The 14,375-nt window shown below is 38.9% G+C and overlaps 1 protein-coding gene across 2 annotated transcripts in view; it reads left to right on the top strand.

Moving 5' to 3' along the window:
• Window positions 1-14,375, top strand: part of LOC115229894 (Bardet-Biedl syndrome 4 protein-like) — a 39,173-nt gene that overhangs the window by 15,609 nt on the left and 9,189 nt on the right. For both annotated transcript variants that reach the window (XM_036507148.1, XM_029800189.2), the window contains exons 7-10: window positions 1,149-1,276; window positions 2,988-3,042; window positions 4,467-4,688; window positions 8,487-8,658. In XM_036507148.1, the coding sequence (XP_036363041.1) occupies window positions 1,149-1,276; window positions 2,988-3,042; window positions 4,467-4,688; window positions 8,487-8,658 (577 nt within the window). The remainder of the gene's footprint in view (window positions 1-1,148; window positions 1,277-2,987; window positions 3,043-4,466; window positions 4,689-8,486; window positions 8,659-14,375) is intronic.

Here is a 14,375-nt window from a genome sequence, read left to right as displayed (position 1 = left end):
AATGTCAGTCTGTGTGTGTGTGCATGTCCTTTATACAAATCCACAATTTTTCAGTTAGAGGGCTCGCACTTTCTATGGTCACTCAAAACCGTCCAAGGGTGGTCGTGCACATCTTTACATTTCCCCAGTCACCCCGCAAAGCCATTAAAAAATCAATAGAAGTGACTTTTTTGTGAATTTTTTATCCAAAACCCAATCAAAATGCCCAAAACTTGATATGCCAATTGAATGCCAGCTAGCTGTATGTGATTGGTCGGAAATTTGGACAGTACTCGCGTGTATGTGCACATGCATGCAGCTGTATACGCATGCACTAGCAACACCGGGTCATTGTGCTAGTTTTTATTAAAAAAATAAGTTGTGATTTGAGAGAGATTTCACTGCTATTTCAACTACTCTTTCTCCAAATTTTGTAGGTTTTTCACTGAGAAAGGCTATCAAAAATCACTATTGTGCAAGCTTTCTAGCACACTGTAACAATCATAACAAATTACATCCAAAAAAGAGATGTCTCTTTTCTCTTTTCTCTTTTACTTGTTTCAGTCATTTGACTGTGGCCATGCTGGAGCACCGCCTTTAGTCAAGCAAATCGACCCCGGGACTTATTCTTTGTAAGCCCAGTACTTATTCTATCGGACTCTTTTGCCGAACCGCTAAGTAACGAGGATGTAAACACACCAACATCGATTGTCAAGCAATGCTAGGGAGACAAACACAGACACACAAACACATACACACACATACATATATACGACAGGCTTCTTTCAGTTTCCATCTACCAAATCCACTCACAAGGCTTTGGTCAGCCCGAGGCTATAGTAGAAGACACTTGCCCAAGGTGCCACGCAGTGGGACTGAACCCAGAACCATGTGGTTGGTAAGCAAGCTACTTACCACACAGCCACTCCTACGCCTATAAACAAGCAGACCGGCCACCGGATGCCGAAACCCGGGGATGAACCAGGGACCTTTAAATCTTCCTGCTGAGGAAAAAGAAAAAGGAAAGCTTCATTCCTGCTTCATATTTAACTACTTAGCAGTAGGAAGACAATCCAACTGTGAAAGCTAATTACTCAAAACAAATAAACAATCTTGTGCACGCATGGAAAAATGGACGTGAAAAGTGTTTTCATTTTATTGTATTTTAGGCCAAAGAATTTCTCCAGACTGCAATTACTCACAAGCATCATGAAGTGTCATTTATCATGTTGGGAAAAATATACATGCTGGAAAGAAATGTGGAACGAGCCATTGAAGTATTCATCAAAGCTGTTGAGTAAGTTCTAGCCTTGCACTATTTATTGTTCACTCACCATCCATATATTTCATCTGAATTCTATATAGTTTTATGGTTGAGTCAGAAATTTTTTATGGTCTGTCAGAAGGCCTCTGTTTATATGCCATGAAAACAAGACCAGTCATTGAGCTGTTTGAAGGGCTTGAGGAAATAGTGTATTATTTGAAAACACTTGAGGATTGGTAACTGGAAGAGTATCCAGCTATATAAAAACTGTCTCAGTAAGTTTTGTCTGACTCATGAGAAGATTATGACTAGTTAGGCGCAGGAGTGGCTGTGTGGTAAGTAGCTTGTTTACCAACCACATGGTTCCGGGTTCAGTCCCACTGCGTGGCACCTTGGGCAAGTGTCTTCTACTATAGCCTCGGGCCGACCAAAGCCTTGTGAGTGGATTTGGTAAACGGAAACTGAAAGAAGCCCATCGTATATATGTATATATATATATATATATATATATATGTGTATGTTTGTGTGCCTGTGTTTGTCCCATCCAACATCGCTTGACAACCGATGCTGGTGTGTTTATGTCCCCGTCACTTAGCAGTTCAGCAAAAGAGACCGATAGAATAAGTACTGGGCTTACAAAGAATAAATCCCAGAGTCGAGTTGCTTGATTAAAGGCGGTGCTCCAGCATGGCTGCAGTAAAATGATTGAAACAAGTAAAAGAGTTACGGCAAAGGAAGGAAGTTAGCCTCTGGCAGGAAATCTGGTCTAAATACATGCAACAGAGGAAACTCTGCTACAAGTAACCAAAGGCTAGATGGCAGTGTTAAACTAGTAAACTGGACAATAGTTAATGTCAACCTTTCATGGATAGAAACACATTTTCACTCTGTTTCCACATTTCAAGGCTTTGATCAACCTGAAGCTATAAAAGAAGTTACTGGCTCAAGGTGTTGTACAAAACAAACTTCTTAACCATATGAACATGTCTGAGACTCTGAAACTAAAAAAATGTTTAGACATATGAAGACTTCAGTTTGTGTCCACTGACTTCCCCAACATGCACAGCTTTTGCAATTAAATGTGAACCAGCCAGTGACAATCCTAGCCATTGGGAAAGAGCCACAATGTGGTTGTTTGCCCTTTTAGCAATAACATCCAAGGTTCCTCTAAGCTAAAACTTGGAAAAAGGAACAGATGTAATGCAGAAGTTTATATGGTAACAGTATATTAAAATGAATACAAGTGATGGGTACTGCTGGAAAGCCATGAGAATGATTGAATATTTTGCAAGAGATGCTTTCAGTTTCCACTGCATATTCCAAGCCTGTAAAAGTGGTTGGCATTAGGAAGGACATCCAGTTGTAGAAACTGCCAAAACAGACACTGGGACTTGGCTCAGTTCTCTCATCCAGCCAATCCATGCCAGCATAGAAATTGATGCTAGATAGTGATGATGGGGAGGAAGAAGGGTAGAGAGAAGGATGATGATGATGGTGGCAGTGGTGGTGGTGATGATGATGATGATGATGATGATGAGGAGGAGGAGGAGGAGGATCTCAAAACTATTACAACACTGTCTTTGAAACACAGTTTCTCCCAGACAACCATACACTGTGAAATAACTGCAACATTCATGATCAGTATTGATTTGTCATTTTTATGTAAATAGTCTTTTTCATCAAAATCCTCATGCGTGTTGTTTTTTTTTTGTTTTTTATTTTGTTATTTCTTTTATTTACGTAGAATATTTCCAGAAAATCCTGAACTTCTTACTTTTCTTGGATTACTATATATGGAGGTTAGTGACCATATCTTTCTGTATATATTTGAATAGTGAGAGTGTGTGTTTGTGTCTGCCAATGTATGACTATGTGTATGTCACACACACACTTACACTCATACTCACTTTCACACTCACCCTCATACATATGCATGCAAGCACACACATACACACCATGCATATATATATATATATATATACACAGGAATACACCATATATGTATATATAATTTCTTTACTACCCACAAGGGGCTAAACACAGAGGGGACAAACATGGACAGACAACGGGATTAAGTCGATTACATTGACCCCAGTGTGTAACTGGTACTTAATTTATCGACCCCGAAAGGATGAAAGGCAAAGTCGACCTCGGCAGAATTTGAACCCAGACCGTAACAACAGACGAAATACGGCTATGCATTTCACCTGGCATGCTAACGTTTCTGCTTGCTCGCCACCTACTGCCAGCTTGCCGCCTAATGTATATATGCACACACACACACACACACACACACACCACTGAATGGTACTGTGGGCAAGTGCCTTCTACAATGGTCTCTAGCAGACCAATGCTTAGTGAGTGGCATTGACAAAGTCTTTTCTTTTACAATCTGTCATAAAAACAAGACCAGACATTGAGCTGTTCATTGCTTGAAGAACCAAGGTGGGAATAGTATATTACTTTGAAATAAGTGAGGGTTGATGTCAGGAAGAGCTCCTGACCATGCCAACATGGAAAAAATGAATGATGATGATGATGTGGCAGGGGTTTCACAGTTTCCACCTTTGAAATTTCACTCACAAGGTGTTGGTCAACTTAGAATTACAGTAGGTTTGGTCATGACACCATGCAGTAGGATCAAATCTAGAAATGCATGGTTGTAGCAAGGTAAACTTTTGATCCACTGTTTGGCTAAGAAGGAGGGCAGACGTGGCTGTGTGGTTAAGAAGCTTACTTCCCAACCATGAGGTCTTGGGTTCAGTCCCACTGTGTGACACCTTCAACAAGTGTATTCTATTATAGCCCAGGTCCAACCAAAGCCTTGTGAATGAATTTGATAAATTAAAACCGAAAGAAGCATATCATATGTGTGTGTGTTTGTGTGTGTGTGTGTGTGTGTGTGTGTGTGTGTGTGTGTGTGTATTTATGTCTTGACATCTTGTGATGGTTGTAGATGAGCACCCTGTCATACAAGCAGTGTTGCTATTTTCAATCTTCCATGGAAAACTGGTCTGCCATGGGGAAATACTATCTTGCTTGAAAGCACAGGAAGGACATGGTTGTAGAAAATTTGTCTCAGCAAATTCCATCTGATCCATGCAAGCGTGGAAAAGTGGATGTTGTTGCTGATGACAACGACGACAATGATGATGATGATGATAACTATGTCAGTTCCTATAATTGTTTGTGTATATATTTGTTTGTTTTGTATCTGATCCAGATTAAGGAGTTTCAAAAAGCCTGTGAAAGCCTTGGTAATGCCATGAGCTTTGATCCAACTCACATAAAAGCTATTCTAGCAGCTGGAAGTATGATGCAAAGTCATGGGGACTTTGATGTTGCTCTCACTAAATACAGAATTGTGGCTTGTTCTATGCCTGAAAGTGCCATTTTATGGAATAACATTGCTATGTGTTTCTTTGGAAAAGCTAAATATGTGGCTGTAAGTATAAGCTATTTTATTCTTGCTTATTTTCAAAGTTTGATACAGCAGAGCCTGTTTCAAAAGAGTTTTTGGGATCTTTTCGGTTTGAACGGCAGTTTTTTCTAGCGGTGTCATATGAAATTTCCACCCATAATTATGACCCTAGTATCGATCTATTGCATTTCAATCTGTTTTAGGGTTAGGGTTAGGAGAAGGGTATCTTTTTTTCTTCACAAATGTAAATAAACCCAATCTGTTTCTTAAACAGGGGACATATTCATACGGCACAGAATGTTATTTACCTCAATAAAAGTCACTGATTGGTTGAAATTGCAGAAATTGAAAAAAAAAAAAACAAATATCTTACAAACTATAGAATTTTCTCGATAAAGCCAAGAGAAAAAGATGTTTTATAAACACATTCTACCAGTATACGAAGTTAAAAATTTTTTAGTTACCTAGAAATTATGTTAAAAACTGCCGTTCAAACCAAAAAGATCCAGTTTTTGTAACCATACTTTTTCTTTTTAATTTATTTATGAATCAAAAATTCATATTTTATTATCTCTTTCTGTCATGGATTCAAAGCTGCCTTATCTGTCTTTGGCTTCTATTCTTTTCTTCATCTCCATCACCTGCTTGGGCAACTTGCCCAGACTAATGCATCTTTCCCAGACCAATGCAACTCTTCCATGCCAGATCAAACAATGCTACATGAACATTTGCCTTGAGTTTTAGCCACACTGATCTCTCACAACCTGAAATATCTCATCTGTGCATGCCATGACAACACATGACAGCAGTTGTTCTCAAACTGAACTGGTTGATATTGGCTGTTGACAGTTCGTTGTCTGTTCATTCACTCACAGTCCAGTGATACTTGCATTGATTCATTCAATAAGTTCATTTACCGAAATAGTTCACATCCTATTTCTTTACTACCCACAAGGGGCTAAACACAGAGGAGACAAACAAGGACAGACAAACGGATTAAGTCGATTATATCGACCCCAGTGCATAACTGGTATTTATTTAATCGACCCCGAAAGGATGAAAGGCAAAGTCGACCTTGGCGGAATTTGAACTCAAAACATATCGGTAGACGAAATATCACTAAGCATTTTGCCCGGTGTGCTAACGGTTCTGCCAGCTCACTACCTTGTTCACATCTGCTATGCTGCATCCCATAGTTTCAATGCACCCTGGCTCATTGTTTTAGAATATATTTTACAATTTCTTTAAGTGCAAAATTTGATAACCAGAGCTTCCTTAACATAGGGTATTGCTCTGTGTGTGTGTGTGTGTGTGTGTGCATGCCCACACACATATATTCTTTTCATAGTTTGAATCATTAGACTGTGAACATTCTGGAGCAGCACCTTAAGGGTCAATCACTACAGTAACTAATTTATTGATCTCTATTACTGTATGTAATATACAGGATATCAACACAAAACATAAACAAGAATACCAGTTTCTAGTATAGTGTGTGCATAAATGTAAACACAGATACACATGCACACACACACACAGGCATCACACATATACACACACAAACATGCGCATATATATACACACAGTTCAACTCATATGAGCATGAAATTAAATGGACATGATGTGTGTGGGTGGGTGTGTGCACATGCACACATGTGAGAGAGAGAGATGGTTTTCTGCTCATTTCCAATCTGCCAAATTTCATTTACAAGTTATTGGTCAATGGAAGACAGACATTAAATGATGAGGATAATGATGAACTCCAAGCACTCAGATACACCACATTATGTTCCACAGGTAGCCTTCTGCATTCACAGAATGGGTATTTTTCTCTCCTCCCAGTTGGTAATTATTAATATTGTTCAGGTGTGGCTGTGTGGTAAGAAGCTTGCTTTCCAACCACATGATTCTGGGTTCAGTCCCACTGTGTAGCACCTTGGGCAGGTGTCTTTTACTATAGCCTTGGGCTGACCAAAGCCTTGTGAGTAGATTTGGTAGAGGAAAACTGAAAGAAGCCCATTGTGTGTGTGTGCTTGTTTCTATGTTTCTCGCCCACCACCACTTGACAACCAGTGTTCATGTGCTTACATTCTCATAACTTAACAGTTCAGCAAAAGAGACCAATAGAATAAGTACCAGACTTTAAAAAAAGAAATAAGTGCTGGGGTCAATTCATTTGACTAGAAATTCTTCAAGGCAGTGCCCCAGAATGGCCACAGTCTTAATGGCTGAAACAAATAAAAAATAAAAGATAATTGTAAATAGCCAACACCAAACATATTATGTCCAGTAATGAATACCACAGTTAAATGTTCTTGAGTTTGCTTCAGTTTTTATTCACCGAGCCAGCAACAACATTCCACACATACTCTACAGCTACAATAATAATACCGTCCACTTCAACAATGACAACCCGTTTAAAGTGTATCATAATTGACCAGCTCAACTCAAGCAATTAGCAAACCACGTGACAAATGTTACACTTAGATTTGCATTAGCTGCAAAGCAAACTGCTTAACATATATTTTTTTTGTCCTCCTTTATATTGTTTTATAGACAATTCTTCTTGTAATACAAAACTTGTGAATGATAATCGAAATAGATTTAACCTTTGATACGAGACCTAAGCCTCCACTGCCAACTATATTTCCTGCACTACTTGAAACCACTTAACATATTCTAAGTGCATTCTTCTTGTCAATAAGCAACCTCATATCACTGTCTTTAAAATTAAGAATTATAATATTTACATCCATATCACTTACCCAACCACTTAAGAAAATAAAAGTCTATTTTATCTTTGCAATATTGATATTTGTTTGATGGTAGAAAATTTGTTGTTTTTTTTTAGCTGAAGGTAAAATATAGATAACCTCTGTAATGCTTACTTAAACTAAAAGTCAAACTAATTAAAAAACAAAATTACCACAACACTTCTTCAACTGACTTTTTAAGAATATGTATTTCTTATAACTATTATATCCGGAAATATGCTTATGATGATCTGGAAATATGCTTATGAAGTTGAATCATTATTTAACAACCAATTTTCCATACTTGCATGGGTCAAATGGAATTTGTTGGGGTAGATCTTCTGTTGCCAACCCTACTTCCAAGCAAGGTAATATTTCCCCATGGTCAGACATGTTTCTCATGGAAGAATGAAAAATGAACACACACACACATGCATGCGTGCATGCACGCACAGGGTGGGCTTCTTAAAGTTTCCATCTACCAAATCCACTCATAAGGTATTTGGTCCACCTGGGGCTGTAATAGAAGACATTCGCCCGAGGTACCACACAGTGGGACTGAAACCAAGACCACATAGTTGGGAAGTAAGTATCTCAACCACACAACCACATTTGTGTCTTAATATTAAACTAAAAGCAGACACAAGTTGTTTGAGGTTGAAGTTAAAAATGCAAAATTGATACTTAATGAAACAGCTTATAAGCAGTAGATGAAATTCGTCATCGTCATCATCATCATCATCATCATCGTTTAATGTCCGCTTTTCATGCTGGCATGGGTTGGACAGTTTGAGAAGAGCTGCCTAGGTAGAAGACTGCATCAGGCTTCAGTGTCTGTTTTGGCATAGTTTTTATGACTGAACACCCTTCCTAGTGAACTGAGTGCTCTTTACATGGCACCAGCACAGTTCAGATCAATTTTGGCATGATTTTTACAGCTGGATGCCCTTCCAAATGCCAACCACTTTACAGTGTGGACTGGATGCTTTTTACATGTTTAATTTATACCATTAACAACCAAGTATCAAATACATAGCCTCATATATTTTTTCTTTTTGTTCCCTTACAGGCAATTTGCTGTTTAAAAAGAGCCAATTATCTTTCTCCATTTGACACAAAGGTGTTGTACAATCTGGGATTAGTTCATCTCCACATGCAACAATATGCATCTGCATTCCACTTTCTTAGTACTATGCTGAAGTACAAACCAAAAGATCCTGAAGCATTTATGATGTTAGCTAGTAAGTGAATTTCCTTCATTTCCTTCACAATTACTTCTTTTAGCAACTGTTTAAAATTCATTTTTAATCTGGCTAAGGTGGATAATAATGATATTTTTCTCGCAGTTGTTCCAACAGCTAACTACTCTTTACTACTGCTAACTAATTAAATACTTAATGAGACAAGATCCTGCTGTTAGTTGTGGAGGCACATGGCCTAGTGGTTAGAGCAGTGGACTCGCGGTCGAGGGATCACGGGTTCGAATCTCAGACCGGGCGATGTGTGTGTTTATGAGCGAAACACCTAAGCTCCATGCAGCTCTGGCAGAAGGTAATGGTGAACTTCTGCTGACTCTTTCGCCACAACTTTCTCTCACTCTTTCCTCCTGCACCTTGCAGCTCACCTGCGACGGACCGGCGTCCCATCCAAGTGGGGAACATATACACCAAGGAAACCGGCCCTTATGGGCCAGGCATGGCTCAAGAAGGAACAAACTGTTGTTAGTTAAATAAAGCAAGCAGAGTTATGTGTCTTAAACAAAATGCACCAAGAGAAATAGCTCAGAATGGCCAGTGGCATGGATATAAACAACAGAGTCAAGTCCAGATATATCAAATGCCATACAACATAAATTCTTGATTTATTAAAATTATCTCTGCTTCTAGAAGATGTGTCATAATTACCAAATTGCAGTTAAGACTTGTTTCATATGAGAAAGAGAGATAATCTCAAGAATCTAGAATTTTCCAAAGTTGCTATATCACTAAGGAATTTGAAATAAGGGGACAGTTGTAGACATGTGTTTCTGCCCCAACAGACATCATCAGCACAACACTTGTCCAACCTTATCTCCATCAGCCAAGAAACTTAAACTTATACATAATAATAGAACACATTTATGGTCTAAGCGATTTGCATAATTTTACCCTTTAGCATTTAAACTGACCATATCTTTGAAATTCTCTTCCATCTCATTGTTTTCCTCCTTCTTATGACCTGAGCTCTTTCAAGTTCAAAATAAATTCATTCCTTTCATCTTAATTTCTCCTTCTTCATAGTCATTTATACTAAGTGATTTCTTACTCTGTGTGTGTGTGTGTGTGATTGTGTGTTTGTCCCCCACCATGACCTTCACTAGAGAACCAGTGTTGGTTTGTTTCTGTTCCCATAACTTAGCAGTTCAGCAAAAGAGATAAAAATTTTAAAAAAGATAAACGCTAGTATTGATTTGTTTGGCTAAACATTTCCAGGTGGTACCCCAACTTGGCCACTCTCCAATGACTGAAACAAGCAAAAGATTAATTAGGGAGTGTAGTTGTCAAAAACTCATGGCTCTGTGCATACAGACATTTCCTAGATGTACAAATGGTACTTTTTATTATTTATGCGCCCTTTTCAAGCCTAGCCAAGCTCATGGGCCCGGTTTCCTGGTTTCTGTGGTGTATGTGTTCCCACCAGCTGGACGGGACGCCAGTCCATTGCAGCATTACTCAAGAAACAGGAAGAAAGAGTGAGAGATGGTTGGGGCGAAAGAGTACAACAGGGGTCGCCACCACCCCCTGCTGGACTCTCGTGGAGCTTTAGGTGTTTTTGCTCAATAAACACACACAACGCCCGGTCTGGGAATCGAAACCGCGATCTTCCGACCGCTAGTCCACTGCCCTAACCACTGGGTCATTGCGCCTCCACACAAACGGTACTAGTTTACTAAATATTTTGTGTGGCCACATTATTTATCTCCTGCAACACTGCTGTAGAAAATAGATTCTAATTACTGTTATTAGGAAAAATTATCCAACCTTTCAAACTTCTATACATCTAGCCAACCACACTGCAAGGAAACAGCCTGTACATAATTGCACAGTCTGTGAGAAACAACAGCCAAATCTCCCTCATACTTCATCTTACACTACAAAGTATAGCATATCCATAGCTATGGATTTTTGGACATTCAATGGGTCTGCTTAATTAGGGTTGACCTTGTCCTATACTACGACAACAGCAACATCTAACCTGTGACAACTTAGGAATTCAGTCTTAAATGGGGGAGGGTTGTGCTGTTGTTACTGCAGCCCAGCCTTGAATTAACTCTAATTGAGCTGACCTATAATCAAAGATTTGGGGTTATTACTGTTTTTGTTTATTTTAAGTTGACCTAAAATAAAACATAAATAGCTACCCAGTTATTCAAGCATTAAAAAGTAAAATTCTTATATACCCGACTGTCTGCTCTCTTCAAGAAAAGTTTAGTTAAATTAAATATCCATTGTAGATCCAACAGCCAATTTGTTTTTTTCTTTCTTAAAGAGTCTTGGTACAATAAAGAAAACAATCTTCTGTTAATGTATTTTTAAGTGCTCTTATGCTGTTGACAACTTTCAATATGGAAACTATAATTTTTGTACTACTTGAGAACTTCACAACCTTCATGAATTTTTTCTTTTAATTGTTTTCATTATAAGAAGATATTTTTTATTTGATGTGGTTATTAAAATTAATTATATCGCTTAATCTAGGTCAACTTTGTCTTTTGTCCTTTCAAGGTAAATGAAATAAAATTACTGGGATTAATGTAATCAAATAACCACTCCTCCACTCAAATTTCTTAGACTTGTACCTGAAGTAGAAACAGTTATGAGAATAGTGAACTGGTATTGATTAGAGTTTTTTTATAGTCTAATTTCAAATCCTGCCAAAGTCAACTTTGCCTTTCATACCTTCCAGGTCAGTACTATAAAGTTGATAAAATTCCTTGTAGTATTATTTATTCAAGCCTTAAGGCTGTGAGCTGGCAGAATCTTTAGTGTGCTCAGTTGTATTTCATTTGTTGTTACATTCTGAGTTCAAATTCTGCAAGGTTGACTTTGCCTGTCATCCTTTTGGGGTCAATAAAATAAGTACCAGTTGAACACTGGGGTCAATGTGATTGAATTTCCCCACCCCTAAACATTTCTGGCTCTGTGCCAAAATTTGAAACTGATATTTATTCAAGCCTTAAGGCAACAAACTAGCAGAATCATTAGCATGCTGGACAAAATGCTTAGTGACATTCCGTCCATCTTTATATTCTGAGTTCAAATTCTGCCAAGGTTAACTTTGCCTTTCACCTGAACTTGCTGTCCTTGTGCCAAAATTTGAAACCAATTTTGGCACATTCTGAGTTCAAACCCTGACACAGTCAATTGTGATACCTAAATTGTAGTTGTGATACCTGTGCCGGTGGCATGTAAAATGCACCATCCGAACATGGCCGATGCCAGCACCACCTTGACTGGCTTCTGTGCCGATGGCACGTAAAAAGCACCAACCAATCGTGGCCGCTGCCAGCCTCCCCTGGCATTTGTGCCGGTGGCATGTAAAAAGCACCCACTACACTTATGGAGTGGTTGGCGTTAGGAAGGGCAACCAGCTGTAGAAACATTGCCAGATCAAACTGGAGCCTGGTGCACCCTCCTGGCTTCCCAGACCCCGGTCGAACCGTCCAACCTGTGCTAGCACGGAAAACGGACGTTAAACAATGATGGACTTTCCAGGTCAGTACAATAAAGTTGATCAAATTCCTTGTAGTAGTATTTTACATACTGAGTTCAAATCCTGCTGAATTCAACTTTGCCTTTCATATTTTCAAGGTTGATTCAATCAACTAACCCCTGGCCCAAAACTTTTATGCCCAGTGCCATGGTGGAAACATTTATGCAGAGAAACTTCTTATTTGGTTTGGCTATTGTAATTGATTACAATATCGCTAAAACATTAAGTCATTAATGTTGGTTACAGCTTAATAACATTACTACCTGGATGGAGGCCCAGCAATTCATATCCTAACAATACCACCCTTGGCAACAAAAATTAAATCAGTCTATTTTAAAGGAAAGTATGTTGATAGATTGCATCAGAGATATGCACAATTCCTGATAATAGGCAGAAGGTTTATTTCATGAATATTTCAGATCTTACTTGCTGGGTAAGTAATAATGGCATTACTCTTTTACTTGTTTCAGTCATTTGACTGTGGCCATGCTGGAGCACTGCCTTTAGTCGAGCAAATCGACCCCAGGACTTATTCTTTGGAAGCCTAGTATTTATTCTATCGGTCTCTTTTGCCGAACTGTGAAGTTACGGGGATGTAAACACACCACCATCGGTTGTCAAGCGAGGTTGGGGGGGCGACAAACACAGACACACAAACATATACACACACACATACATATATATACATATATACAACAGGCTTCTTTCAGTTTCCGTCTACCAAATCCACTCACAAGGCTTTGATCAGCAGCGAGGCTATAGTAGAAGACACTTGCCCCTGGTGCCATGTAGTGGGAATGAACCCGGAACCATGTGGTTGGTAAGTAGCTTGCTTACCAATGGCACAGGAGTGGCTGTGTGGTAAGTAGCTTGCTTACCAACCACATGGTTCCGCGTTCATTCCCACTACATGGCACCAGGGGCAAGTGTCTTCTACTATAGCCTCGCTGCTGATCAAAGCCTTGTGAGTGGATTTGGTAGACGGAAACTGAAAGAAGCCTGTTGTATATATGTATATATATGTATGTATGTGTGTGTGTATATGTTTGTGTGTCTGTGTTTGTCCCCCCCCCCCCAACCTCGCTTGACAACCGATGGTGGTGTGTTTACATCCCCGTAACTTCACAGTTCGGCAAAAGAGACCGATAGAATAAATACTAGGCTTCCAAAGAATAAGTCCTGAGGTTGATTTGCTTGACTAAAGGCAGTGCTCCAGCATGGCCACAGTCAAATGACTGAAACAAGTAAAAGAGTAATGCCATTATTCAAAGGTAGCAGGCTGGCAGAACCCTTAGCATACCAGACAAAATGCTTTAATGGCATTTTGTTTGTCGCATAATTCTTCAGTAGGCACAAGGCCTGAAATTTCAGGGAAGGGGACTTGTCGACTGCTTTGACTCCAATGTTCTACTGCTACTTTTTCAATCGACTCCGAAAGGATGGAAGATAAAGTCGACCGCGGTGGAATTTGAACTCAGAACATAAAGACAGACGAAAAGTTCCATCAAGGATGACTTTTGTCTTTCATCTTTCTGGAGTTAATAAAAATATATATCAGTTGAGCATTAGGGGTCAATGTAGTTGACTTACCCTCTCCTCTGGAATTGAAGACTTTGTGCAAAAATTTGAAGCCAATATTATTATTATTATTATTATTATTATTATTGTCATCATCATCATCATCATCATCATTATCATTATTATTATTATTATTAAGGTGGTGAGCTGGCAGAATTGTTAGCATGCCTGACAAAATGTTTTGTGGCTTTTCATTCATTATATTATGTTCTGAGTTCAAATTCCAAGGTCGACTTTGCCTTTCTTCCTTTCATGGTTGATAAGAATGACTCCAGTCAAACACTGAGGTTGATGTAATTGACTTACCCCCATCCCCCAAAATTGCTGGCCTTGTACCCAAAATTTGAAACCAATATTATTATTATTATTCAGAGAGTGAAGGTGGTGAGATGACAGATTCATTAGCAGCATTTCTTCTAGCTCTTTATGTTCCCAGCTCAAATGGTTCCAAGGGCAATTTTGCTTTTCATCCTTTTAGAGGTTGATAAAATAAAATACCAGTCAAGTACTGGGATCAATGTAAACATCTACCCCTCCCCCTAAAATTGCTGGCCTTGTGCCAAAATTTGAAACCGATATTAATTATCATTCAAGTGATGAAAAAAATAAACAGCCCAAATTATTCCAC

Source organism: Octopus sinensis, linkage group LG1 (assembly GCF_006345805.1).
Source record: "Octopus sinensis linkage group LG1, ASM634580v1, whole genome shotgun sequence".
In the NCBI taxonomy this organism is placed as follows: Eukaryota; Metazoa; Mollusca; class Cephalopoda; order Octopoda; family Octopodidae; genus Octopus; species Octopus sinensis.
This window is presented reverse-complemented; position numbering and strand designations above follow the sequence as displayed.